This window comes from Malus domestica, chromosome 15 (assembly GCF_042453785.1).
Source record: "Malus domestica chromosome 15, GDT2T_hap1".
NCBI classification, from domain to species: domain Eukaryota; kingdom Viridiplantae; phylum Streptophyta; class Magnoliopsida; order Rosales; family Rosaceae; genus Malus; species Malus domestica.
Genome location: NC_091675.1, coordinates 18771533 through 18798520, shown reverse-complemented (window position 1 = coordinate 18798520; position 26988 = coordinate 18771533). Strand labels below are relative to the sequence as shown.

The 26988-nt window shown below is 38.2% G+C and overlaps 5 protein-coding genes across 14 annotated transcripts; 3 read left to right on the top strand and 2 right to left on the bottom strand.

Moving 5' to 3' along the window:
- Positions 1 to 1560: 1560 nt before the first annotated feature.
- LOC103415901 (WUSCHEL-related homeobox 13) lies at positions 1561 to 9719 on the top strand. Its single transcript, XM_029094996.2, has 3 exons — positions 1561 to 1976; positions 8191 to 8724; positions 9305 to 9719. Exons 1-3 carry the CDS (start codon positions 1760 to 1762, stop codon positions 9385 to 9387), a joined length of 834 nt encoding a protein of 277 aa, XP_028950829.2. The 5' UTR covers positions 1561 to 1759; the 3' UTR covers positions 9388 to 9719.
- A 1729-nt stretch (positions 9720 to 11448) lies between these two features.
- On the top strand, positions 11449 to 13730 carry LOC103400992 (uncharacterized). 2 transcript variants are annotated; one of them, XM_008339688.4, is made up of 6 exons: positions 11449 to 11715; positions 12250 to 12470; positions 12746 to 12827; positions 12926 to 12980; positions 13088 to 13226; positions 13336 to 13730. In XM_008339688.4, the coding sequence occupies exons 2-6, from the start codon at positions 12297 to 12299 to the stop codon at positions 13435 to 13437; spliced, it is 552 nt and encodes a 183-aa protein (XP_008337910.3). In that variant the 5' UTR covers positions 11449 to 11715; positions 12250 to 12296; the 3' UTR covers positions 13438 to 13730. The 2 variants fall into 2 exon arrangements, with proteins under 2 accessions (XP_008337910.3, XP_070669920.1); XM_070813819.1 differs by having other exon boundaries at positions 11454 to 11715; positions 13088 to 13255.
- Positions 13731 to 14041: 311 nt separating this feature from the next.
- Positions 14042 to 17919, bottom strand: LOC103401012 (DNA mismatch repair protein MLH3). The gene is given in 13 exon segments (XM_070813730.1): positions 14042 to 14471; positions 14587 to 14637; positions 14639 to 14673; positions 14973 to 15045; positions 15166 to 15225; positions 15391 to 15439; positions 15888 to 15994; positions 16073 to 16132; positions 16210 to 16254; positions 16624 to 16745; positions 17171 to 17283; positions 17372 to 17465; positions 17543 to 17919. Coding segments are annotated over 12 exon segments (972 nt in total). The 5' UTR covers positions 17455 to 17465; positions 17543 to 17919; the 3' UTR covers positions 14042 to 14297.
- On the bottom strand, positions 17859 to 21466 carry LOC139192180 (DNA mismatch repair protein MLH3-like). Of its 8 annotated transcripts, none has more exons than XM_070813724.1 (11): positions 21310 to 21466; positions 21038 to 21169; positions 20885 to 20936; positions 20698 to 20755; positions 20424 to 20605; positions 20201 to 20293; positions 19942 to 20107; positions 19517 to 19737; positions 19356 to 19423; positions 19141 to 19223; positions 18708 to 18985 (listed from the first exon to the last, which is right to left on the bottom strand). In XM_070813724.1, the coding sequence occupies exons 4-8, from the start codon at positions 20725 to 20727 to the stop codon at positions 19585 to 19587; spliced, it is 624 nt and encodes a 207-aa protein (XP_070669825.1). In that variant the 5' UTR covers positions 20728 to 20755; positions 20885 to 20936; positions 21038 to 21169; positions 21310 to 21466; the 3' UTR covers positions 18708 to 18985; positions 19141 to 19223; positions 19356 to 19423; positions 19517 to 19584. The 8 variants fall into 8 exon arrangements, with proteins under 8 accessions (XP_070669830.1, XP_070669823.1, XP_070669825.1 ...); XM_070813727.1 differs by having other exon boundaries at positions 20424 to 20481; XM_070813729.1 differs by having other exon boundaries at positions 17859 to 18985; positions 19517 to 19853; positions 20424 to 20481; positions 21038 to 21430.
- A 1267-nt stretch (positions 21467 to 22733) lies between these two features.
- LOC103400989 (uncharacterized) lies at positions 22734 to 25217 on the top strand. 2 transcript variants are annotated; one of them, XM_008339685.4, is made up of 3 exons: positions 22734 to 22955; positions 23265 to 23293; positions 23652 to 25217. In XM_008339685.4, the coding sequence occupies exon 3, from the start codon at positions 23726 to 23728 to the stop codon at positions 24848 to 24850; it is 1125 nt and encodes a 374-aa protein (XP_008337907.3). In that variant the 5' UTR covers positions 22734 to 22955; positions 23265 to 23293; positions 23652 to 23725; the 3' UTR covers positions 24851 to 25217. The 2 variants fall into 2 exon arrangements, with proteins under 2 accessions (XP_008337907.3, XP_008337908.3); XM_008339686.4 differs by lacking the exon at positions 23265 to 23293 and having other exon boundaries at positions 22782 to 22955.
- Positions 25218 to 26988: the final 1771 nt, after the last annotated feature.

Genomic DNA, 26988 nt, shown 5'->3' with positions numbered 1-26988 from the left:
GGTGACCCGTGATTATTCACACAGTCTTTACGTGATCGTAGCACTCGAGCGTATTTATTTACACCCAGTCCTGTCGTACAGACTACTTTATGTGGTTCTGACTCGTGTGCAGGTATACTTATTGAGATATGGATAAGTTGTACAGGTCATTAGAGGTGACTCCCGACTGATGAGCTAGCATATGTGATGAAATATGTGATGAGCTAGCATATGTAATGATATATGTGATGAGCTAGCATATGTGATGAAATATGTGATGAGCTAGCATATGTGATGAAATATATGATGAGCTAGCATATGTAATGATATATGTGATGAGTTAGCATATGTAATGATATATGTGATGAGTTAGCAAAAATGAGTTAGCATTTTTGGAGCATATGTGCTGATCTTGTACGGACCTTCCTAGATGAGATCCATATATGATGATCCATAGTTTTATATGGTTTCTATAAAAATTGTATTTCCAGGGCCACTCACCCTTGTTTGGTTTTCACCTTCTAGGTTTTATTAGTTGAGCTTCTTATCGTCGAGGATTCATGGCAAGTCTTGGTATTGAAGATTACCTTTGATGGTATGATTCTTAATTCATTATACTGTACTTACTAATGCTCTAACGTCACATGTGAAGGGGATTCATTCCCGCTCACCAGCGCACCCTGGTATTTAGGCATTCTTAGGTTTAAATTTATTCATATTTTTCCACATCATCACACTTTATGGCTTCGTCACCTTCTAAGTGTCGGCCATCATAGCTCGATTCGGAGTTCTAATGGACATTCCAAGTCGGGGTATGTCAGATAGTGTAGCTTAAAGTAATAATAACATTTTGTAATGAAGTAATATAAATAACTATACATTTGCAAAAATCATCTCAATGCATTTGAAAAAAAAATCCAACTACAAGAAGAATAAATATTTTTTGTCTAAATTTTCTCATGTTTATCCCTTGTGTTAAACTAATTTTTTTTAATAAATAATATTATCTACACTAAAGAGGTAGAGGAATGGGCTAAACCTCACAGTTAGATAGCAATAATGTGGTTCAAATTATTCTTTGGCGATAATCCAACCTAAAATATCTCGCTTATAAATGAAGAGAAATACCAGTAGACTATAGTTCCAAGTGACATTTTACTTATATCTTTTAAATCCCTCGTGTTAATCTTTTAAATCTCTTCATGATATCTTTTTATTGATGGGATCCTTTATGATGAAATTAAGCAAATAAACACAATTAATGGGTTGCATTTTACTCAAACCTTAATGATAGGATGAGTTGTGATGCTTCAAACCTACTTTTTCATAAAGAATATCATAGGTTAAACTGGAAGGTAAATCATTTTTACCATCAATTAAAGATTTCTTAAGGATCCAAACGTGAATTCCAACGTCAAAAACTCTAAAATACATGACATATATTATTAATTTTAACGGCTTAGATATGTGCTAAAAAAATTTCAAAATTTAATGAGCGAATATGAACAAGTATCCATTCACGTATAGCAAAAGGACTGCACTAACGTACAAACATGGGAACAATACACCAACCCACCAATTATTTTCCTTCTTTTTTTTGATTTTTCAACATCCTCTGGCCCCCGTCTATATACTTTCTCTCCCTTTTTTCGTCTCCTCGCTTTACTTTCTCGTTATCTTTGTGTTCTCCATCCTGCTTTGACAAGCATCGCTGTTTCGGTTTCTCAACACACACAGACCGAGGATTCTAGAGTCTAGAGAGAGAAATTTATAGAGAGAGATGATGGAGTGGGAGAAGCAGCAACTGAAAGAGCAGCAAGAGATGGAGGGGAACGGGAACGGGAGTGGGAATAATGGGAATGGAGGAGTGATGTATGTGAAGGTGATGACTGATGAGCAGTTGGAGACTCTGAGGAAACAGATTGCAGTTTATGCCACCATCTGTGAGCAGCTTGTTGAGATGCACAAGAACCTCACTTCCCAGCAAGATCTTGCAGGTCCCTCTTTTCTTCTCACTTTTCTCTTTTAGTCCTTCCAACTTTTCATTTGTTTGCAATATGGTTCTTGTTTGTGGGTTCTTTCAGTGGTCATTTTGGTTCATTTCTTTGTTTTCTGTGATGATTTTTTTTCTGATTTGTTGTTTTCCAAATGAAGGATTCTTCTTTTTTTGTAATTTTTCCCCAAAGCTTTGGCCTTTTTTTTTTTTTTGGGTAGTTTTCCAGTTCATTTCATGCCCGGCAGTTTGTCCTCCTTGGAGTTGAAGGCTTATCTATATTTGACATGCCACGGTGACGGTTTTTCAAGCCACTCGCACTTTTTTGTATTATAACTTTTCCACCTGGCGGTCGTTCATTTGAGACATTCCAGTTCCAGGAAAGTTCTTGCGGTCTCATTTCTCACTTTTCTTTAGGGTTACTCACTTGGGTGGTCCTTTTTGTTAGGAATGTCGGTACTACAAGATAGAGAATGCACAAAGTAAAGTAGAAAATGGACACCAAAAATTTATGTGGTTCGGCAATTTATGCCTACGTCCACCAAACAAGGATCAATCTTCACTATATGAAAAGATGAGTACAACAAGAGTAGTCTTACCAAGCCAAAGACAAGGCTTGATGGATACAAGAAAGTAGGACACACACTTTCTATCACACTAAACTTCACTCACACAATGTGTAGTGGAACACTCTCACTCTCACTCTTGGAGTGGAACTCTAGCTTTGGACTTGATCCTTTGCTACTCACTACTCTCTTGATTTGTTGTTTCACTACAACATCACACCCATATTTATAGGTGAGGGTTTGGCATTCTACTAGTTTCTAGTGTATTCTTCAAACCTCTAGCATAGAAAGATCTAGACTAGCCACAAAAGTGTGGCTTCTAGATCTTTCCATTTGCAACCAAGGAAGCTAGTACTCTCTAGCTTCTTCCATCAACTTAATAACATGCTAGAATTGTCTAGCATGCTCCAGCCATCTCTCTTGCTTACTAGAATAATCTAGAACATTGATCATGGGCTGGACCATATACCAACAATCTCCCCCTCCAGTCCATGAGGGAGGAATTCCGATCATGACTCCAAGTTACCTGGAGTCCATCCCAGCAGCCTTAATGCAGAATTCCAACTTTGATTTTGTGACCACCTTTGTCAACATGTCTGAAGAATTATTATCGGTATGAATCTTCTTCAGCTGTAGCATCTTGTTCTCGATAGCATCTCTAATCCAGTGATAACGAATATCAATGTGCTTGGTGCGTGAATGGTATGCAGTGTTTTTGCTCAAATCCAGAGCACTCTGACTATCACAATAAACGCCATAATCACTTTGTTTCAAACCCAACTCTTGGAGAAACCGCTTCAGCCACAACAACTCCTTGCATGCTTCTGTAGCGGCTATGTATTCAGCCTCGGTTGTAGACAAAGCAACACACTTTTGCAACTTGGATTGCCAAGACACGGCTCCCCCTGCAAAAGTAAACAAGTACCCAGACGTAGATTTTCTACCATCCAGGTCACCTCCCATGTCAGCATCTGTAAATCCTTCTAAGATTGGTTTGGAACCGCCAAAGCACAAGCACATCTTAGAAGTCCCCTTCAAATATCTGAGAATCCACTTAACAGCTTCCCAATGGTCTTTCCCTGGATTAGAGAGAAACCTGCTCACCACACCTACTGCATGAGCAATATCTGGCCGTGTGCACACCATTGCATACATGATACTTCCTACTGCTGAAGAGTAGGGAACAACTGCCATTTTCTCCTTTTCTTCATATGTTTTTGGACACGACTCTTTGCTCAACTTGATATGATTGGCTAAAGGTGAGCTTACCGATTTGGCTGTTTTCATGTTGAACCTTTCAAGCACCCGTTCAACATACTTTTCTTGTGACAGCCACAACTTCTTGGATTTTCTGTCACGAATTATCTCCATGCCCAAAATCTGCTTGGCTGGCCCTAAGTCCTTCATGTCAAAGGACTTAGATAACTCTTCTTTGAGCTTTTTAATCATAAAAGCATCTTGACCGACAATCAACATGTCATCAACATAAAGCAACAAAATGATGAATTTACCTCCAGAAAATTGTTTGATATAGACACAAGAGTCAGCATGAGTTCTCTTGTACCCATTACTCACCATGAATGAGTTGAACTTCTTATTCCACTGTCTCGGAGCCTGCTTAAGACCATATAAACTTTTCTTGAGCTTGCACACCAAATTTTCTTTACCTTTGACTTCAAAGCCTTTGGGTTGCTCCATGTATATCTCCTCTTCTAAATTGCCGTGGAGAAATGCAGTTTTAACATCTAACTGCTCGAGCTCAAGATCCATGCTTGCTGCCATACCAAGGATAACTCGAATGGAAGTCATCTTCACCACCGGTGAGAAAATCTCATCAAAGTCAACTCCTTTCTTTTGACCAAAACCTTTGACAACCAAACGAGCCTTGTACCTTGTCATGTTGTCGTCTCTTTTCAATTTGAACACCCACTTGTTTTTCAATGCTTTCCTGCCCTTTGGAAGCTCCACAAGCTCATAGGTATCATTCTTTGATAAGGAATCCATCTCCGACTCCATTGCCTTCATCCATTTGTCACTGTCGTTATGAGCTTTGGCATCCTCATATGTTTCGGGCTCTCCATAATTAGTCAACATGATATACTCTGATGAAGAATACTTGGTAGACGGTCTTCGACTTCTGATGGATCTTCTGACCTGATCTTCATTCTCTTGCGGGGCTAGAGGCTCCCCCTGATTGGATTCTCCTTGAATCTGCTCTTCTTGACTAGGCTCCCCCTGATCAGCAATCTCATGGTCTGGCACATCTTGATCAGGCTCCTCTTGATCAGCATTATCTGATTCTGCAGGCACTTCATTGGCAGTTGCTTCAGGGATGTCATCGTGACTTTCTTCATCTGAAACTAATGGATCAACTCCTCTGACTGCGCCATCTGGTTGTGCCTCTTTATCCGAATCCCCAATTGTTTGATCTTCATAAAAGACCACGTCTCTACTTCGGATAAACTTCTTCTGGTATGGGTCCCATAATCTGTAACCAAAATCTTCACCGCCATAACCAAGAAAGATGCACGGTGTAGCTTTGTAGTCTAACTTCGATCTCTGCTCTTTGGGCACATGCACAAAAGCTTTGCAACCAAACACCTTCAGATGAGAGTAAGACACATCATTACCAGTCCATACTCTCTCTGGAACATCAAGACCTAATGGTACTGATGGAGATCGGTTGATCAAATAGCAGGCTGTCCTTACAGCTTCACCCCAGAACTGCTTAGATAACTTTGCAGTCCTCAACATACACCTGACTTTCTCCATGATGGTTCGGTTCATTCTTTCAGCAACACCGTTATGTTGTGGAGTTCCAGGAACTGTCTTCTCATGACGTATGCCATGTTTTACACAATACTCTCTAAACTGGTGAGATGTGTACTCGCCGCCGTTGTCGCTACGAAGGCACTTGAGAGGTTTCCCAGTTTCCCTCTCCACCATGGCATGGAACTCCTGGAATGTCTGAAACACCTGGTCTTTGGATTTCAACAAATACACCCACACCCTTCGTGAAGCATCATCAATATAAGTAACAAAATATTTATTTCTTCCAAGTGACTCGACTTCCATGGGACCACACACATCTGAATAAACAAGATCTAACAAGTTTCCTTTCTTTGTAGATGGAACAGAAAAACTAACTCTTCTTTGTTTTCCGAATAAACAATGCTCACAAGAGTTTAACGACGTACCTTTGGCAAAGGGAATATGAGACTTCTTTGCCAAAACTTGTAGGCCTTTCTCGCTCATGTGGCCTAGCCTTTTATGCCACAAGTCTAGAGATGAGTCTTCCACAGCATTCAACTCACCTTTCAAAACCTTGGCATTTGACCGGTACAACGTACAACAAAGTCGTGCTCTTGCTACCACCATTAAGCCTTTAGTAAGCTTCAATTTTCCTTCGCCAATATGGTGATAATATCCTTGTCGATCAAGGGTACCGATGGATATCAGATTGAGACGTATATCAGGAATATGTCTCACATCTTTCAACATCAATTGGCAGCCGAGATTAGTTCTTAAGCAGATATCACCAATTCCAAGAATTTTGGAATAGCTTTCATTCCCCATCTTCACTATGCCAAAGTCACCTTCTTTGTATGTACTGAAGAACTCCCGTTTGGACGTAGCATGGAAGGAAGCTCCATTATCAAAGATCCATTCAATGTCTCTGTCAGAGTTGCCCATATGCAGACATTCACCAACAGACAATATTTCTGGTACATCACCACAGATGACAGCGGTGGTATTGCCAGTATCATCTTTCTTCTGATTGTTTCCTTCCCTTTGCTCTCTCTTCCAAACTCGACAATTTTTCTTCATATGGCCTTCTTTGCCACAGTGGTGGCATGCACCCCTGAACTTTGACTTGGATCGGCTAGGACTCCTGCCATGACCTCTAGGCCCTCTACTCTTGCTTCTTCCGCGGTTCTCTGTGACAAATACTTGGCTGCTATCTGTGCCAGAAGTCTTTCTCCTTGTTTCTTCATTGAGCATGCTATTTTTAACATTATCAAGAGTAAGAACACCATTAGAAGCAGAGTTACTTATACTCACCACAAAGGTCTCCCAACTGTCTGGCAAGGATCCAAGTAACAAGAGCGCTTGTAGCTCGTCCTCGATCGTCATTTTCATAGTAGCCAACTGGTTGATGATATTCTGGAAATTGTTCAAGTGTTCTGCTACACTTAAACCATCCTTGTACTTCACATTGATGAGCTCTTTGATCAAGAAGGCTTTCTTGGCTGGAGTTTTCTTCTCGAACAAGGACTCAAGCTTTGTCCAAAACTCGCGAGCATTGGTTTCATTAGACACATGGTGAAAAACACTATCGTCCACCCATTGTCTAATTGTGCCAATAGCCTTGCGATTCATCTTCTTCCACTCGGCATCGGACATGCTCTCGGGCTTAGCGGCATCTCCTTCAATTGGCTCATGCAAATCCTTGCAATAGAGAATGTCCTCCATCCTTGGCTTCCATGTTACCCAATTGGAGTTGGTGAGTTTGATCATAGTGCCACTTCCTTCCATCTCGCAGTACGAGCCAACCGGGCTCTGATACCACTTGTTAGGAATGTCGGTACTACAAGATAGAGAATGCACAAAGTAAAGTAGAAAATGGACACCAAAAATTTATGTGGTTCGGCAATTTATGCCTACGTCCACCAAACAAGGATCAATCTTCACTATATGAAAAGATGAGTACAACAAGAGTAGTCTTACCAAGCCAAAGACAAGGCTTGATGGATACAAGAAAGTAGGACACACACTTTCTATCACACTAAACTTCACTCACACAATGTGTAGTGGAACACTCTCACTCTCACTCTTGGAGTGGAACTCTAGCTTTGGACTTGATCCTTTGCTACTCACTACTCTCTTGATTTGTTGTTTCACTACAACATCACACCCATATTTATAGGTGAGGGTTTGGCATTCTACTAGTTTCTAGTGTATTCTTCAAACCTCTAGCATAGAAAGATCTAGACTAGCCACAAAAGTGTGGCTTCTAGATCTTTCCATTTGCAACCAAGGAAGCTAGTACTCTCTAGCTTCTTCCATCAACTTAATAACATGCTAGAATTGTCTAGCATGCTCCAGCCATCTCTCTTGCTTACTAGAATAATCTAGAACATTGATCATGGGCTGGACCATATACCAACACTTTTTACCATTGATCTCTATCTTCTTCTGGTGTTTGTTCTAAGAATTTCATCCTCCGAAATTGGTGGCGTAGGTAAAAGCTCCTAACTTGAGATGTTGAATTTCACTTCTTTGGGTTCCTCTGTTTGGTCAGATTTAGCTCTTTGTGATCTGGAAATTGAACTGATTCGGGTTTTTATTTTGTACAAGTAATATTCTACCTTAAACATCCGTCATAGTCAATATGGCTACCCCCACGTCTGCACTTTAGGCAAGGTTCTAAAAGGTGATAGACGCTACTTGGACGGCGGACAGGGCCTAGCGCCAAGGCAGTTTTTTTAATTTTACTAAATTTAATATTTAATACATAAATAAATATCTACTAATACATTTGCTCATTCACTAATACATTTTTTCAAGAAGGAGGACAATTTATTAGTTTAGGGTATCTGAAATGACACCATATATGCTTTTGAACAAAACCATCTGCATTTGCTTTCTCAGGAGTCAGGATGGGAAATCTGTACTGCGATCCGCTGATGACATCCACCGGCCACAAAATTACCGCCAGGCAGCGGTGGACGCCAACACCAGTGCAGCTCCAAATTCTTGAGCGTTTATTCGAGCAAGGGAATGGAACTCCGAGCAAGCAGAAGATCAAGGAGATCACCACTGAGCTGAGCCAGCACGGACAAATTTCCGAAACAAATGTGTACAATTGGTTCCAGAACAGGCGCGCTCGATCAAAAAGGAAGCAGCAAAATGCAGCATGTAACCATGCTGAATCAGAAGTGGAGACGGAAGTTGACTCACCCAAGGACAAGAAAACTAGACCCGAGGAAACGTTTCAGTCCCAGCAGCACTCAGCTCAAAGGACCGAAGATTTGTGCTTCCAGAGCCCGGAGATAAGTTCTGACCTGCATTTCTTGGATCCACATGCCACTACGGTGGATAAAATGTTCCCGTCACACAGCGGTTTAAGAAGTTCTAGGCATTTAAGCGAAATGTCATTCTATGATGAAGTGCTTGCAAACTCAAGTAAGTTATCATATTAACCATATATTACTTCTGGCTCTTGGCTTCCCATCCGATATGTCAATAATTTATCATTTCCGCAAGATACTCAACAAGCAAACAAAATACCAACAGCTGAAAATCTAAATAGGTTCTAAGTTTGCGCACGCATATGTCTTGCAGAAGAATATCACAGAATTCTTAACCTCATTCGTTTTAGCTCTCTGATTCTTACAACACCTTTCACCATGAACCAAATTAGCCATTACTTGTTTAACCATTTATACGTTTCTATCAGTTTGATTAGAGCTTTTATCATTCCCTAGTCTAGTGAATAGCGTAGAATGTTAGACAAATGCCGCACCCCTAAATTTGAAGTTACAGAATTGGCTAGAAACGTTTAATGAGCTAGCAACGGCTGTAATTTGATTTTTTTTCTTTGGATGAACAAAGACGAGGAGTGCATTTTGGTAATTGACTTGGTTAACGATGTTAAACAAGTGCTCTCCCTTTCCCTTGCTCTCTCATTTACACACTTGCAAAATATGTATGGAACTTTTAAGATTTGTGAAACTCTTAACACAAATGGCATCTACTTTTTCAGGGCATGAGCTGATGACCGGAAAGATGGAAGCCGGAAATTATAATCTTTTTCAGGAGGCAGAAGACTACGGCCTGACGAGTTGACGCTCATTAGGGAATGTCTGAGTTTTTGTTCTGTTTGATGAGCTATTTTGTGAAGTAGATCCCTGAGTGAGAGAGTGAGTTTGGTCCTGTTTGAATATGGAGACATAGCAAGCCTAACCCTAGCAGAGAGCTGTGGCTCCAACTGAATTTAACTTGGAGAATGGAGAGTAGATAGATATAGTGATATATATTATACTAGTATGACATGCAAATTTGCTTTGGGGTTTTTGTGTTTTGAGCCTTGGCTATTCAATCTTGCTTTGTTAGTAGAATGAACATTAAATATTTTCTTTTGGGAAGCCAAAAATAGATCATGCACTTATTTTCTTTTCCTTTTTTGGTTGGCAAGGCGATAATTTAAACAAGTTTTATTTGTGTGGAGGCAAATTTAAATCTTTGTATAAAAGGACATGCACACTATTCTTGCCAACTGGCTTAATCTGCATTTGCGTGCCTAATTTATGATTTTATTATATCTTTGTTTGCAAGGAAAGGTTAGGTGTTTGTGTTAGTTGGGGGGATGGAATGATGGAAATGACGACATATAGTTTGGTCTTAAAAGAGAAAAGCCGGTCATTGTGTTTGAAATTGAAGGTTCTATACACTCATTGCATTCACCAGCATGAGGGGTTTGGTGCAATTATGAAAATATGTCAATTATTTTCTGCATTAATTAACACTTAAGTAATAATTTAATAAGAGATTGATTTACAAAATATGGTTTAAATAGATGGTATTTCTATTTACATTTATAATGCATTATTTAAAGACTTGTATTGTCAATTCTTCGATCTCTTTCACTGTAACTACGAGTTTAATCTCCTCTTATGTAATTACGAGGAAGGCTTAAGCACAAACCCTTGCTAAAATGGCAAAATGTAACAGTAACTAATAGAATGAGGGTTAGATTCGTTGACTAAGACAGTTTGTGTGCTCATTTTGAACTTGAACTTGAATCTCTATTTCGTAGATTAGCATAATTTAGAATATCATTTGTATATAAACAAAAGAAAATTGATATACTCATTTGAGTTACAAAATTTTGACAAAAAGAAAAAAAAAATCGAGTTGGGGGAATTTGAGTTTAACTTAGAAATAATGACATTTGATGTACCGGGTTATGTTTCCGGTAGATTGAAAAATTTCTCGTATGTCGATAAGAATCCATTAATAACTATTATTATACTAATATAAGTTATATAACTATTGTTAATTGGTCAAGGTTTATTAATTGAAATGCCCCTGAAATTGCCATGTAGTCTCAATTTATCCATGAAACTGGTTTTGTCTTACTTTACCCCCTTGAAACAAACATTTTAAACTATTTTGGTCTCATTTCACCTCATTCCATTAAAGAAATGTTAATTCAAGGATATTTTAAATATTTTTATTTGTTAAACATCTATTTACCTCTAGTCTACAAACTAAAACAATCTTAATTTTATTTTGACAACTATAATTCAAACCCATGACTTTTGGGGTTTGTTTTAAAATAAATTATTCAATCAATAGAAAAATTTCTGACTATAAAATCATTATATCAACTAAAATAAGGGTTACAAGTTTGTTCATTTCACTTGTAAGGCATCCATATACTGGTCAATGTAAACTTTGCACTTGAAAATACTCATTACGATAGAAAGAAAACATGATAAGCCTATTCCAATATCTCTTTCTAACTGAAATTGGCCTAACCATGAGTTTCACCCATAAAAAAATAATCTTAGATCAGTCGCACAAAATAGAATTTAAAAAAAAAAGAAAAGCTAATAAAAAAGCTTGAAAACTTTGATAACTTACATATTTCATGCGGTGTGTAAAAAGTGAAATGTTTAATATATTTTTATTTTTAACATTTCTTTAATGGGATGAGGTGAAGTGAGACTAAAAAGGTTTAAAATATAGATTTCATATGGCAAAGTGAGACAAAATCAGTTTTAAAGGATAAATTGAGACTAAATGGTAGTTTCAGATAACATTTTAATTAATAAGCCATGGGTTAAATTAATTTTTACCATGAAAGTAATTTGTTTAATTAACTTTACCATCATACAACTTCCCCAGTTGGTTTGTATTCTCTACACTAATTGGCAGCTGAAAGTACGAAGGTTGAGTGCTCCGCCAGCTCCATCAATTTTCGAAAATTAGGGTTTTCAGCAGACTCACTCTTCTGATCGAACGCATCACTTCTACCTGCGCATCGCAGTCGTCGTCTTCCATGATTTCACAATTAGGGTTTGCAGAAAAGGGCAGGAGGAAGAGGATTTGAGAGGCTTCTAGGCCTTAGCTCCGATCGCCATTGCTGGCTGAAAGAGGACTTCGTCTCGGGTAAGTTGATTTCGGGCATATAAAAAATTCCCAATTCAGTGCAAACTTCAAGCCGTAATTGCCATGGATTCGGCATTGTGTTGGCCAATGTCAATGCAGTACCTAATCCACAGAAATCGCCAAGCTTTTATTTTTACCAATTTGTGAAAATAGGGTTTATCTTTGTAGGTTTTTAATTGTTTCATGGAAAATTTGGGCAAAAATCCAGCAATGTATTTGTTGGAAATGCTTTCAAATTGTTTGATTTCGAAAATGTAGCTAAGCCATTGTTTTAAAGGTGTGAGCTTTACAGTGTGAAATAAACAAACCCTATCATGTTAAATTAAGCTTCACTGAAAGATGCAGTTGTGAGTTAGGTCAGTTGGACATCGTGCCTGCCCCGTTGCAACCTAGTTTGAATCACCCTCGCTGTATATTAGAGTAATTTTTAGAATATTGTTTGTAACAAGTGCTTCGCTGAATGACACAATTATCCTGAAAAAGTTTTCTTCCAACCCTGCAATATTAGTAATTGTTTCTTTTGTGAATATGCAGATGAAGCTATAAAGGGGCGATTATATGAATCATTAGTTTGGGGGAATATGCGTTCATCTATAACTAGTTCGAAATATACGTATTTACATGACTGTAAGTGGCCTTGTGAAGCAGTTGACGTGCACCACATCATTGTAAAAAAGAGTGGTGCAAAGGGTTTCTTCAGATACTTCTTTTCTCTGGTTATTCTAGCTACCGCCTTCTATCTTTTCTTGGTTAAGGTACGCCTTTTATCCTCTTAATTTATGTCTACCAACTTATTAGGCCAACATCCAAGGCTCCAAGCTTAACTAGGATATTAGGAACTTGAGTTTAGTTTGGTTAGAGACTTTTAGTTGCCATTCACCATTGTAGGATTTCGGATTGGTTTATTGATGATGAAACTTGTTCGTGATAATAATTTTGTTCTTAATTTTATGTCTGTTTTCTTTGTTATTGGTTATCTATAAATCCATCATAACTCAGGAACTTAACATAACGATGATATGAATAACAGGAGAAATCAGTCGTCATCGTTTTATGGAGTCTCCTTTTAAATGCATTCCTTGTAAAGTTGCTTCAGAAGAGTGTTGAGAAAGGTGAGCACCCAAGTGATGGTACTTTTTGTCCTCTGAATTGGTACATCCTGTGTTAGTTCACCTTCATGTGCTCACCTTGTTTAGTGTATTAATGACAGAGTCCGTAGTGATTATGCCAGCCTTTGGAGTTCAACTAGAAACTCACTATGCGAGGTAGCTTCTATTTTTGTTTTGTGGGTATTCCTTGTTGATTAAGTTCCGTGCTTTTTCAGTTTTTCCAATAGTCTCTTTTCTTTTCCTTCCGTGTTTTACTCTTATAGTGGAAAGGTTATTCGCCGGTTCGTTCCTATGGACAAGATTTTGAAACCTGTGTTACTAGAATGTGCGACTCCAGTTACATGTTACTGGAGCCTGTCTTTGATTGTGCACGGGGAAGCAGAATTGGTGTTAGTTTTTAAGGTACAATTCATGCTATTGCTTGGCGCAAGGTATTAGGAGGCATAAATGTGGTGAAACTGCCGATCTTATATTTATTACTTGGCTTTTGAAAGTTGACTTTGTTTTCCAGGACTTGCGTCCGCCTATGAAAATGTTGGTGCCCATCTGGAAGGCCTTGTGCGCTGCCACTGGTACTAAAGGAAGCTCAAACACATGTACGGAAGATGGTTGATGGAGATGATTAATTCAATTGTGCATTAGAAACCTCCATTGCTCAAGTAACGCAGAATAATTTGCAGAGCTAATTGCATCCTCTTTGATCACTTGGTTGTTTAGAGTTCGCATTGATACGACTCGGAGGATGAACGGAGAAAATTTTGATTCGAACAAGATTCAAAGGGATTCCTGTTGCAATCAGTTACACAAATCACATTGTACAATCTGCTGATTCAATTAATTGTAGCCAAAATCAATGTAAATTCAAAATTTGTCCTCGTTCTTTATTCGAGTTTACGCTTCTGCTTCCCTGGCCCTGTTTCTCACTTTGTTATATTTGGAGCCAAATAAGTTCCGAAATTGGTAGATAACATTTGAGTTTTATTCAAGAGAGATGATTGAAATCGTTGCTTACCAAATGCCTACCTTGACACCAAAGATTAGACCAACCACAAGTTGATTAAAAATCCCAGGTGCCCCACAGATATCATGAATATGTGTTCTCGTGGAAACCCGGAATTTACTCGCACAATGAGTGATGTAGACACAAAGGAACACAAGCCCCGGTGACAGCAGATTACATGACAGAATGTCGTAGCCCTTCGTAGAGACCAGACTGATTAAACGAAAATTAAAAATTAATTGATATTATGTGAAGAAAGCAAATTACATGATCAATCAAGCGCTCACACAACAGAATCATCATTCTTCTGATGAAAAAGCTCGATCATTGTTTTTCTTTAATGGGGCTTCAATTTTTGAGCATGCTTACACTAGGTATAAAGAATGCGAACAAATTTACAGCTTGAATGTGTCAATTCCGAACAGGCAGGACCGGGCAGTATGACTCTGGACCAAAATTGGATCGACTTCACTCTACCTGCTAGCCAAGTTTAATCGTCTTTCTGCACGTTCAAGACTAAGTTCATCTCGACATAAACCATGCCACAAATGATCTGCGTCAACATTCAACGATGCAATCTTAGCTATTTGCTTATGCAACGCCTCCAAGTTGACAAGTGGGGCAGTTGTTGGTCGACCATGAGCACACTGAAATACAAAATTTTCATAGTTTTTCGATAAGCCAACATAAAAGCCTCTCCCAGGCACTACAAATTCACACTCACATCCATAAGCTGTCTCTTAGCCTCTAAAGATCACTTACTTGGAACCATAGAGAAGTCTGCTTTAGCTCTTCAACGATGAGGTTACACTCTGGAAGGAAGCAAGGAATCCCCAAACATAATTGCACCTAACAAGAGAAGGAAATTATATAAATAAATAATTATTTATATACAAGCACTAAATTCATATGTCAGAAAAACTTGTCTGGAAATTTGATATCAGGCATGCACTGTGTAAAGAGGTAAAAACAGTAAAAGGTTATTTTGTCAGTATAATTATACCAACTCAAAGGTTGACTTTCCAGTTTCTGAATGAAAATACACTCGGTGGAAAGGCCTTAATGGCACCAAGTTTAAGAATCTTTAGGTCCATATATTCGAACAAGGCTAGTTTGCCTCAAGGGAGAGCCTTGAGGTTCAGATTTACCTCTGCATGCTTTAGAATTTAGGATTCAAAGAACTGATGGCGGCGTTGTGGATGATCCATCTGTACCAGCAAGCTGAAGATTGAGCAGAAAGCTGTGTCAGGCATTAGTTAACTAAAGTTGGGGAATGATAAAGAAATTCAACACAAGAAGAGAGGAAAGAAGTCCTAGAATTAAAGGCACGCTTTACATTACCTGCTGAAGAAATTCCATAACATCCGAGTCAGATAAATTGACACCTAGGATGCAGGGCACCTGCATCCCATTTAACGTGAACGTGTGAGAGGCAGTTTCATATCGTCATTACTTCGAACTAAACAAATGAAATCGAGATGGGTAAATGATCTTGGTTCAACATGCTTTGAACTAATAAAAAAGGTGAATGGAAGAGTTATAATTGAGAAGTGATGGGTGCTTCACCCTAATAAGTGTGGCAGCTGTTGGCTGCCTGTGGAGGAGATTCAAATGCCTGCCAAATGGTTAAATCCCAAAATTCAGGGTACACAAATAATAAGGTCTCAGAAAATACAATACAATTTCATAAATGAACCATGTAAGTAGTGTCTAACTTATCACGTTTTTGTAACACCAAGCATGAAAAGCAAAATGAGGTAAAAGAAGCAACAACATTTAATAGATGAATACATAACAGTGAAATCAAACACTAGTACATGCACGTTAGACGCCGAATCATAACACAATTGTGTAACCGAAAACTCAAGATTGCTATTACAAGAATTTCAAATCCTTAGGTGCAGCCCAATATTCTTGTAGAGTTTATCTATCGACACTCAAATTAGCAATGCAGAAGCCTACCAAGTTAGTGTTATATTCATAACTTTATAATGCTGGACATCATACTCTTTTGTAAATGATAAATTATTATTAAATAAGAAATATGCCGGGACGTAAAATACCTCTTGAAGGACCCTGAACCTTCAGCAAGTGTGTTGCAGAGCCAACCCCACCCTTCAACTGGTTTAGCATAGTTATGCAGTAACTGGTAGCCAATCTCTGGCAGCACCTGAATTATGATTATAAGAACCAAAGAGTCAAGGAATGCAACCATTAAACTTCATTTAGCATCAGATACACTACATACCAACTCTTGTTCAACATCCAGAAAAGTAATTGCCTTTGCTTCTCCTTCTCCAGATAACACCTAGGTAGTCCAACTAGTCATGTAAGCCAAAGTAGCAACATCATTTCCAACAGTTTAAACAGGAAAGATACTAATACCTTCTGATGCAACTCCTCCAGCCGAATCCTTTCATCTGCAGTATGCTGTAGAAAAGAATTGCGGTCAAAGTTGGAACTCCAGCTGCACTCGTGTGCATGTGACACTTAGTATGAATGTAGCCAATGTTTTATGAACAGCTGCATGTACTGCATATTTACGCTTATGCATCTATTTTGAAGACATACAATTTTCTCTTATTTTCATATATAAACTTACATCCTAAGTTTATTTCCTCCTCTCTGAAGGCCACTTTTGGGCAAGTAAAGAAAGTGATCAGATACCTATTGCTGTAATCTATAAGTGAAGTGTAGGTGCCCCTTATTTAACAAGAAACTTAGTGCTGACTTACAGAAGAGCACAAGTCCCAAACCAAAACTTAAATACCACCCTAAAAAAATACACAACAAACGGACCTGGTCAATAACAGCAAGTGTAGTACCGGCCATAACTGCAATATATTTCTTATCCACCTGCCGAAGAACTCTGCAATCACTGAGGCAGTTCTTGTTGATAGATTGAGGAACTAACGAGTCAGCTGAGAGATGCAAGAATCCAGAAGAGATTGAGTATGTTTTGATCATGAAGAGCTTGTGTTTTACTTGAGTTCTGCATTATACAAAATTACATTTATAATTACAAGTTGATTAAGTGGATGCAAACTTTTGTGGCAAGCAATTATAGCGATGATCCCATCTTGGCTCAGAAGTAATTTTATATAATAAGCATTCAAGTATTGATTGCACTTGGTGCATAATAAACATACAAGATACCGGCCACTGAGTACTGCGGTCAAGTGGTATTCCTCTTCACTTGTAAGTGAGAGGTCTTAGGTTTAATTCTCACCAAAGGCGAATTTGAACCTCATTATTGCTAAACCCCCTCCCCCTTAGTGTAGATAATATAGTTTGTTCAAAACAAAAAAAAAAAAAAAAAAAAAAGAAAAAAAAACATACAAGATACCTTTAATTGGAGCAGTAGCTTGAATCTCAGAACATGTGGACTGTTCAAACATTTCAACTTCGTGACTCTTGTTTACACCAGCCTCTATATCTTGAGATTTCTCAATATCTGCCCTGAAAGAAAATTTGACAGTTGAGAGGATAAAGTCAATAAATTAAAAGAAAATATGATGTGACAGGAAAATAATTGAAGTTCAAGTACCTGGTGTCTAGTGGGAAATCCTCAACAGAACTTGGCTTCAAATTTAGATGGTAACCACCAGAAGGTTGATGGAGATCCTTCATCTTGCTAACTTCTGCACAAAAAGGTGTATTAGCTAGTCTGAATCGATATCAGCTGCCGAGGCTTAAAGGGAAAATCACATGATAATACCTGGATAAGTAGGTGCATCACGAAAGGTTTGTGCATCAGGTTTGCTGGCTGTTGTTGTCAAAGGATGACTTAATGTAAAGTACCTCCTCTGGCTTCTATAAAATGGTGGAGCAGAATGGCTTCTTCTCAACCTTCCTATGGAAGATTGATTTTGCAGACAATCTTGAACTCTAAACTTATGTTTTTGTATTTTATACAAGTCAGTACCCTTGTTATCTTTGCTGCACGGATGCAAACATGACCAATCCGTCTCATCAGCTAATATATCTGGGCATTCAAGAGAAAACTCACCATCTAAGTTGTGCAGTTGAAAGAATTTTCCAGAATCTAAATAATCACTAACATCCAGTCCATGGTCTTTATATGTAGTGCAGTGCTCTCAGCAGGACCTCTTTGATATTATATCATAACTAAATGTGCAGTTCTTTTCTTCACTATCCACAAAATACTTATTAGTTGCCCTTTTAACATATCTATAATGCCGTTAAACTGCATTAATATCAGATATAGGTTCAAAATCCAAATAGGTGTTTTGGGATAGGGAGGTCAAAGAGCACCAATCATTATTTAAGGTCTTTTGGCAGGAACCAAGGTTCTCTACATCAATAACTGAACCTTCTTCATAAAACAGCTCCTCATAGTGTGGGAGCGACTTTATTAAAGGTCTTGACGAAGAATTGAACTCTGTAGGCAGGTCAAATTTTGTTACAACTCTGGTCAAGGGCCGAGCAGTAGATTCCTTTTCTGGCCACAAAGTCCTTGAAAAGAAATCAAAACCCTTGCTGCCATCAATTTCTGGAATTTGTACACAGTTATAAGATCCGCCCCGCCTTCTCTTGTTCCCGAAGCCATCATTTTGATATCTGGACCCATCATCCACACACAAATCCCTCTCACATAGAAACCTTTCTTTTGAGGAACAATTCTTGAGGAACGGCTGTACTAAATACTCTACATCGCTATCAAATTCATGATGATCATAAGATACTCTACTAGTTGCTGAATCAATGCCAACACTGGAATCAACTTTAAAGGGTTCATCTTGCCATTCTGAGCTAAAGATATTGTCCTCCACATTACTGGATCTTTCTCCACCACGGGATCTATTCTCAAGGATATAATCTTCACCAGAGAAACGTTTGATATCTGACTTCCAAAAATGGTCTTCCTTCTTTTGAGTTGTTGTTACCATGCATTTGTCTAGAGTATCATCCCGTGATTGAAAAGAATATGCAGTATGAGAACTAAATTCAATCCCAATATATTGCCCTTGGAAATTGAAGGCTTCAGTAGATTCAAATGGCTTTCTGACGTATCTCTTCTGAGATGTATGGTTGTCTTCTTGAATTAACATATCCATAAGGTCGGGAGAAGCCTGACAACTTTTCCTGCTCTTTCTTTTCCCGAACTTAGAGAGTTCTGACAAATCTCCATCAAGTAAATCTAGCAAGAGAAAGGATATGAGCCAAGGAAAAACTGAACCAAAGTAACATCTTTTAATTCCATAGCACAAAAATGAATTGAAGAAACTAAAAGATAGGACTCATATTCATTTCACAGTGTCTAATGAAAATGGGAAAAAAAATTCTGTTCCTTACTTTCATCTGCAGATTTAATGTTGCCACCTTTCTTCCGCATTTGATTTTCTTCTAAAATATCAGCTCCATGACAACCAGATTCCCTAGAAATATCCTAGAGGTTAATACGCTTTAAAAAAAAAAAACATTATACCAAAATAATGTTCCATTAATATGTCTTCACACCAACAAAAGTGAAAGAAGCTCTCAGAAACAAGCCAGGGGTAAAGGTGTACCATCAGGCATTTTTTCGTCCAGAAGTTCTTAATGGCATTATCAATAAAGGTGAGTACAGAACCCAATCCTGGCCAAAGTGAGAGAAGAACAAGAAGCATAAACATTCAGCAGATCGTATATGATACATAGATCACAACTCACAGTAAAAAAGGAAAGTTACCTTAAACTCCACATATGTCTTTGATGATTCAAAGGTTAAATCATAGAATGTTCGGGGACAGCTTAAATTCAAAACATAAGCTGTGAATGCCTTAGGCCTACTTTGCTTCCTATTTTTAGACTCATCAATAGTCTTCCCTGGATCCCAGAATTCAAAACTATTGGCCAGCTGATTAAGCAATTTATGAATTGGCCCTTTGCAAATGAACCGTGAGTTAATATCTGCCAGCATCAAGATCAAGAACAAAATATAACTCATCTCAGACCTAACACACTCCTTCTATAACTTGGTAAATATTCTCCAAAATATGGACATGGATACAGACATACTGGAAGGCCTGAAAAATAGATGTTTCAAGAATAAGAAACAAGGATACTAATATTTAAAAAAGTACAAAATAATCTGCATCATTCATATAAATCTACCTTATCAGCAAGGTTATTGCAAGGAGTAGATATGTATCCAGAAAGCTTTAATCTGCCATCACTTATGTTCAATTCATGAAGAGCATTGGAGATCTCAGTCCCAAAAGTCCTTTTCAATAGTATCAAGGGAGAGGGAGAAGGAGTTGTACGAAGAAGCTCATCCTCACTACATACATACTGGAGTAAGTAAGTTAATAAACAAAGAAATAAATAACAACAACCATACATTTTTCAACAAGAAAATGTGTTTAGAAGAAACCTTTCAATGTCTACAACTTTGAAGGAAACATTTGAGTGCACAAGGGCGATCCGATGTACACATTTATTGACACAGTGCAATACTTTCTTGGGGCTTCCAGTTTGTAATGGAAATCAAAAGTCAGATCAAGTCAGTTTATTTCATTGCACTATCATGTTTAAGGCAGCTGAAAAAAATCTTATATAAACCACATAAAGAAAACAAAATGGTTCAGGACTGGCACCTGGATTGCATGTACTTCCTCCGAACTGGTTGATTGTAGAACAGATCACGAACAACAACTACAACGACAACCAAGTGATTAATCAAATTCTTAATGTAGGTGGAATTATCCAGGGAAAACGCCAATAAGCATTTATCCCTGGTAATGTAACAGAACCCGTCAAAGTGATCATGGTTGATAACCTTCAATGAAATCATTTCCATAAACAAAGATGCAACGTTAGAAAGTTTGACAAGCTTAAATGAAGACAATAGGAACAGTAATAGGTCGGTACCTGTAGTACCCACATCCTTCCTGTTATCATCCATTCCAAGATACAAACATTTGCATCCCTATGAAAAATAGAGGAAAAGTCAACCGGAGAAAAACTTGCACAAAGGCCTAGAGCAATTCTGTTGTGAACAACACCTAAAACCTAACATTCTTTAGATTATAACCGAAAGAGGAAGATCAGCACTGACCATCATCCGCTACTTTTACATAGCATGTCCCAACACCTACGAAAACCGATACCTGAGACCATAAACAAACAGTTGTGAAGCTAATTAACTTTTTTGCCATCGTTACTACTTAAAACGACTTAATTACACCTTTAAATGGCATAAAGCAATTACCTTCGTTGCGCCGGCATACAAGCTATTAAAAATCAGCTCCTCCACAAAGCTAGTCAGCTCGAGCAGAACAACTCCAGAGCGCATCGAGCTACGCACCGCCTCCGGCAACGGCTTTACGCCCCTCATCGAGACCTACAACGACGACAATTTCCAATCATTTAACTTACAGAAAACGAAAAATTGTTACCTTGTTCAATTTTCCCGCACTTTCTCGGCAAACAAACAGAGACAAGGAAAATGTATTGGCGAATTGAAATGCTCCGTAGCTTAACTGCGAGAACGAATTCGAAAAATTAGGGGTTTGGGCTTTAGGTACGACGACGTCGTTTGGATGATCAGACGACGGTTCGGAGCCCTCCGATTTCGCGGGTTTGGACAAAAAAAAGGCGGTTCAGTGTCAGACTCCAGTTAACTGAATCTTTAACCGCCGTTTGCGCGAGTGTGAGGACCCGTGAAGATTGAGCGGGCTTTGATAATCGTACACGCGGCATGGCCTAGGTGAATCACAGTTGGAACGTCATTGGCTGATAGTAGCAACCCTAACACGTGGCGCTTGAGCGGTATATGTCTGCTTCTATTTATTTTATAGGAGGAAAATATCTTCCACAAAATCTATCCAATCAATCAATTTAGATTTTATAAATTTGATTCAACGGTTACAAACAGAAAATTATTTTTAAAAAATTATAATAATTTTAACCGTTAAATTAAATTTTAAAAATCTAAATTAGATGATTTGATGAAGTTGATGGAAGGGTCTCGCGGGGAGAGGATCCCTGTCCTTTTATAGAAGGCTGACAGGCGACATGTAAAAGTATCCCGCAGGTAATGTAATTCACAGATTCAAGCAGTCGTTATCCCTTTCACTTGAAGCTGATGTCTTCTGGTAAATTACGAATCTACCCCTATATTTATTTATATCCATATAAGATAAATAGATATATGATTATTAAATAAGAGTAACACTAACCAAGCTCTTTGCGATAAAAATAAATATCTAAATTAATAAATAAGAGTAACACTAAGCAAGCTCTCCATGTTAAAAATTAAAAAAATTAGGACAACGGGTAGAGGAGTAATTTACTTAAACCTAACATGCTCAAGATTAAGTTTAGTTAGTATCCAATGTCCATCAAGTTAGGATTTGGACAATACAACATTATTCAATATAAAACTCAATTAACCACCACCTAAAACAAAAATCAGTCATGATTACATACCCTTTCAACCAAAAAAAAAGAGCTAATCCATCCAAGTCGGTCCAATCCAAATTACTTACGGCTAATTAGGTCGGCCAATCACTTGTAACCCAGTTGGTTAATGTTCGAGTTTGAATGTATTAAAAAGGAAAATAATTAATTCAGTTAATAACAAACTTGAGAAAAGATGAACTTGGCATTCATAAATGAATTAACATTAGTCCATAGATTCTCTGTTACTTCACAGTTTAATGTTAATTTTCTGTTCTGTTCCAAGATTATAAAATATATGTCAAAAACATAAAATAACAAAAAATTTATAAAAAATCTCACTTTGAATACATTATTTAGCATTTGTCATGGAATGAATAAGCAAAAGCATGAATGCATGGTGATGCCATGGTGGCATGAGATGAGGAGAGAGTGAATAAATTGGGGGTAAAAATAAGAAATAAAAATGGTGGGTTTAATTGTGGGGATTTTGGGATTCTAGAACCAGAACCAATCGAAATTATATATATATATATATATATATATATATATATATATATATTTATTTATTTATATATAGGGGGAACAAACAACATCTTCCATTTTTCTTCCACCACCCTGATTTTTCTTCCACCTCTCTCTCCCCCTGAAAACCCTAATTACAGCTCTGCCGTTTATCTCTCTCCTTTGTCTCAAGGAGACGGACAAATTTTTAGCAATAAGATCAGGTATTTTTTTTGCTTGCCCTCCTCTCTCTGTTCTGATCATTTTGTATTGAATTTTGATAGAATTATCGGTAATGGCAGTTGAAACTTGCATTGATTTGTTGAATTCTAGTGAATTGAGCTTTTTGGGATTACGGATTGGTTCGGATTATTGTCCGTTTGTTTGCCTGCTTCCGATCTTGTTTGTGTGATTAATTTGAGTTGGTGTGTTTGAATTTTGCTGTGATTGTGATGCTTATGATTCAGCTGCCTTGTTGTTGTTGTTGTTGAATTGTTGGATGCGGTTTTGATTAAGTTTTGTTTGTTTCTCAGGAAAATTTTGAGGGTTGGATAAGGGCAAGGTAATTTGTGGTTTTCCGGTTGTTTTTCATTATCTTAAGTTACTAGGATGATTGAGGAAGAAGAAAGGAACTCAATTTAGCTATGTAAACTCCCAGGATTTAGTCGAGGTTATTGTGGTTTAAGTTTTATCGAAACTTGAAGCCACCAATTTGTGTATTTTGATTTGAAGTTTCTTTCTTTTCCTCCGGGTTTTTTCACCAGTAAACAAACGATTTGTGTATGTTGATTTGATTTCGGTTTTGGGTTTAGTAGGCCTTAGTATTCCTCAACATTTTTAGGGTTTTTCTATTTGGGTATTTCATATATCAAGTACTTGTCTTTTCATCGAAACTTGATTGAATTCTTATTGTTATGTAGATGGTGTGGTCATTTCCCCTCTGTGGAGAGTAATTATCATTGCAGTGTAAAAGGGGTATACTGGAAGCGTACTGATGGAGGCAAACATCTGTGATGTCAATCATTTGGACGCTGACGTCCTTCTACCTCCACGAAAGCGTCTGCTTGCTGGATTGAAGAAACAGAGTCCGGAGGGTGATAGTGCTGCATGGCTGTCTCTAGTTGCTACTTCAGTTGCAGCTGCAGATTCAGCATCAGCTTCGGCTTCTGCATCTTCTTCTTCTTCGCATTCTTCAAGTGAATTTAACACTCGCCTCAACAGTATATTGAGTTCTCATACTAATCTTTCGCCCGAGGAGCTGGTAGAGGTCTCGAATTCGGCTGCTGCTGCTGCAGCAAAGGCTGCAGAGGTTGCGAGAACTGCAGCTGAGGAAAAAGCTGCAATAGCTGCAAAGGCAGTGGCTGCAGCGAAGAGTGCTTTAGATTTGGTTGCCTCTTTTTCCGAAGAGGCAGCAGGCAAGGAAAAACACCTGAAAAAGAACAAGCTGAAGAAGCATGTTCCAGTTCAGCTCTTGTACAAAAAATACCAACCAATTGAAAATTGTAAGAAGGACGAAGAGTTGGCCCGGAAATTGCACAGAGCTATAAATAGCTCTCCGAGAATTACGAAGAATTCATCAAGTGCTGACGGCAAGGGTCATAAACACAAGAAGCCTAAAATTTCACATGGTTCCGAGAAAGTTGGGGTTCCCAATGGGGTAATTGTATTGGAACAAGGCCCAGCGTCTACTTGCAATGGACATTCTGTAGCAGATAAGGTCAACGTTGAAGGCACCATCCAAGACATGTACGAAAATGGTGGACCTGATAGAGCAGGTCGAATGGAGATGGATAATGGAGAAGCAGAATCAAGTCGTACAGAGAAAAATTGGGATGCTGCGAGTACCACCGGTAAAAAGAGGGGAAGAGTGAAGCTAAAAAAGTTGCCGTTGAGCAATTGCACCTTCAGGGATCAAGCAAATCTGAAAGAAGATACGGATGCACGAGGCTCCCCATTGATTGACATGAACATGGGTAACCCTACTGCCGCAAAGAAGCCTTTGTTCCCTGTGGAGTCTTCTGCCGATAGTATGCTGCCAATTGAAGCCACACCGGTGTGGAAATGCAAGGATTTTAAGGCTCCGGCGTGCATGAATCAAAACAAAGTCATGCAATCTTGATGTCGAAACGATATTGTTGTGGTGAGCTATGAGTTAGGATTGGATAGCTGAGGTAGGATTCACGATTTCACGTCTTATAGAAAACGGCCTTATTTCATTACCCTTTTTTCTTCCGCTCCGTCTGGGTTTGTAATGAACTTGAAACTGACTACTTGTAAATTTAGATGTTACATTACTTGCATCCGTCGTGGTTTACCCGCTCGTCCGAATCGCCTGTTGCTCGGGAAGCTGAGATAACAGGGATGCAATTAGAATGTCTAGTGTTTTGTTGATATGTTGCACAATAATTACTGCTGGTGTGCTCATAGATGTAAACAACTCTCATTGTCTTCGGTAATTATATTCATTTGAAATTTTTACTGTCTGAGATTGTTGTTTCATGAAACTAATGAAGGGGGTTAATTCTTTCCATAAATGGGGTAAATTCTTCATGAAATCAATGAACTAATCCTCTGTGATCTGGTAACTTAGGTACTTTGCTGTTGCAATATAAAAAAGAACAATGATTGTCCTTCGATTAGAAAAGACGATCGGTTCTCGACATTTGGCAGTATCAGTTTTCGGCAACTGAACTTCGTATGATACCGACTTTTTTCCCGTAATTCGAACCCTAAATTCATCATGAAAGCAGCAATTTAAACACTGTCTTGTTTTTCATATTACAATGAATGAAAATTTTAGAACAGATCGAGATTTATAACTATGAACCCTTAACCAATAATTGAATGACTAAAAATTTAATAGTTATGAATCTCGATTTACATTATCAGCCGGTCTATGCTAAAAAGGAAAATTCCATATTGAACTAGTAGTACAGTTCCATATTGTAGGATTCTCTTCCTTTCAAATTTTCCTCTCCTTCAATCTCCTCCTTTTTGAACAGTCAATCACGATTATCAACATCTTGTTTTGACTTTTTTTTATAGAGAGAGACAAAAATGAAAGTGAAATAGAAGGGAAGGGGATGAGAGAGGAGAAAATCTTACTTCGAGATTTAAAGCTTTCGGAGCCAAATATTAATTGGAATCATTTACCTTTTCATGACATATCCTTTGAACTTTTCAAGTCAAATAACTAAAACTAACCTTAAAGAGCAAAACTAAAATACTTCTAAAACGTCTAAAATACTATGCTACCAACCAATCCAACAGCCACCTAAATCTCAAAAAAATATTGGGCACGAGCTCACTGGAGAGAGCCGAGTTCGGGTGTGGCATCCACCCGCCAGAAAGGAACTCAAATGTAGGTGTTTCATTCACTGGCGAGTAAGATGTAGGAAGATTTTCACTTCCTTTTTTCAGCCTTCAAAATTTTCACTTTGAAAATTTCTAGTATGTTTGGGTACATTTTAAACATTGAGATTTTCAATTGTTAGTGTTAACACTCAAATTATAAGGTTAACAAACTTAACTAAATGAAACTAAATGGCCTTGCAAGATGAGCTAAAATTAATGGACTCAATGATATAAGTGGTTTACCCCTCAAAACTAAATTACATCCACTGTTTGCTCTTAATATATTGATTTCAAAGATAAATAGTGCTCGGCTAATACATTAACTCTATTTTCTCCAATTCGTCTGACCCCTATAATGGAGGTCTCTACCCCTTTATATAGGCCTTACCCTCTTGAGGTCTCTCAAACTAACATTCAATGTGCCAACCGCTTGTACTAACTTACCAACAACTTTTCACCTATTTGGCCATGCCTTCGACAGCAAAGTGACATTCTAGCAGTCAGATGACACGTCTTTTCAACACCCAGGTCGCCCGAGCATCTCACTCGAACCTCGGTTACTCTGCGTCGCTTTGCTAAGCACTGCCCTAATTGCCCTTATGTCCCATCCTAGGTCTCTACTGTTGTCTGCACAATGTTGAATAGTATGAGTAGCACTTGAGTTGTTCTGTCATTGAAGACTTGTGCCATAAGTTGTCAGCATGCCCACGCGTTCTGCGTGGTCGTGTAATCCTTCTTTTGTCTCAGTTGGCCTAAGCACTAGGGTCGGGCCTCTTTTTGAACTTTATAGGCCTTGGGCTTCTTAGTCTTTCCTAGGGCTTATGTCGTTGTGTGGGCCTAAAAGGGCTAATGTTAACAGTTAGATCCTTAATCAACAACCTAGTAACCACACCTAACAGTAAA

What these genes read in the sequence shown, in the direction of transcription:
- LOC103415901 (XM_029094996.2), top strand. Translation starts at nt 1,760, where the DNA reads ATGATGGAGTGGGAGAAGCAGCAACTGAAAGAGCAGCAAGAGATGGAG. An exon ending in TTCCCAGCAAGATCTTGCAG is followed by an intron (nt 1,977 to 8,190) that starts GTCCCTCTTTTC and finishes TTGCTTTCTCAG; the next exon opens with GAGTCAGGATGGGAAATCTG. An exon ending in TGAAGTGCTTGCAAACTCAA is followed by an intron (nt 8,725 to 9,304) that starts GTAAGTTATCAT and finishes CTACTTTTTCAG; the next exon opens with GGCATGAGCTGATGACCGGA.
- LOC103400992 (XM_008339688.4), top strand. Translation starts at nt 12,297, where the DNA reads ATGCGTTCATCTATAACTAGTTCGAAATATACGTATTTACATGACTGT. An exon ending in TCTATCTTTTCTTGGTTAAG is followed by an intron (nt 12,471 to 12,745) that starts GTACGCCTTTTA and finishes TATGAATAACAG; the next exon opens with GAGAAATCAGTCGTCATCGT. An exon ending in TCAGAAGAGTGTTGAGAAAG is followed by an intron (nt 12,828 to 12,925) that starts GTGAGCACCCAA and finishes TATTAATGACAG; the next exon opens with AGTCCGTAGTGATTATGCCA.
- LOC103400989 (XM_008339685.4), top strand. Translation starts at nt 23,726, where the DNA reads ATGGAGGCAAACATCTGTGATGTCAATCATTTGGACGCTGACGTCCTT.
- LOC139192180 (XM_070813722.1), bottom strand. Translation starts at nt 19,180, where the DNA reads ATGCGGAAGAAAGGTGGCAACATTAAATCTGCAGATGAAA. An exon ending in CATTAAATCTGCAGATGAAA is followed by an intron (nt 18,986 to 19,140) that starts GTAAGGAACAGA and finishes TTCTCTTGCTAG; the next exon opens with ATTTACTTGATGGAGATTTG.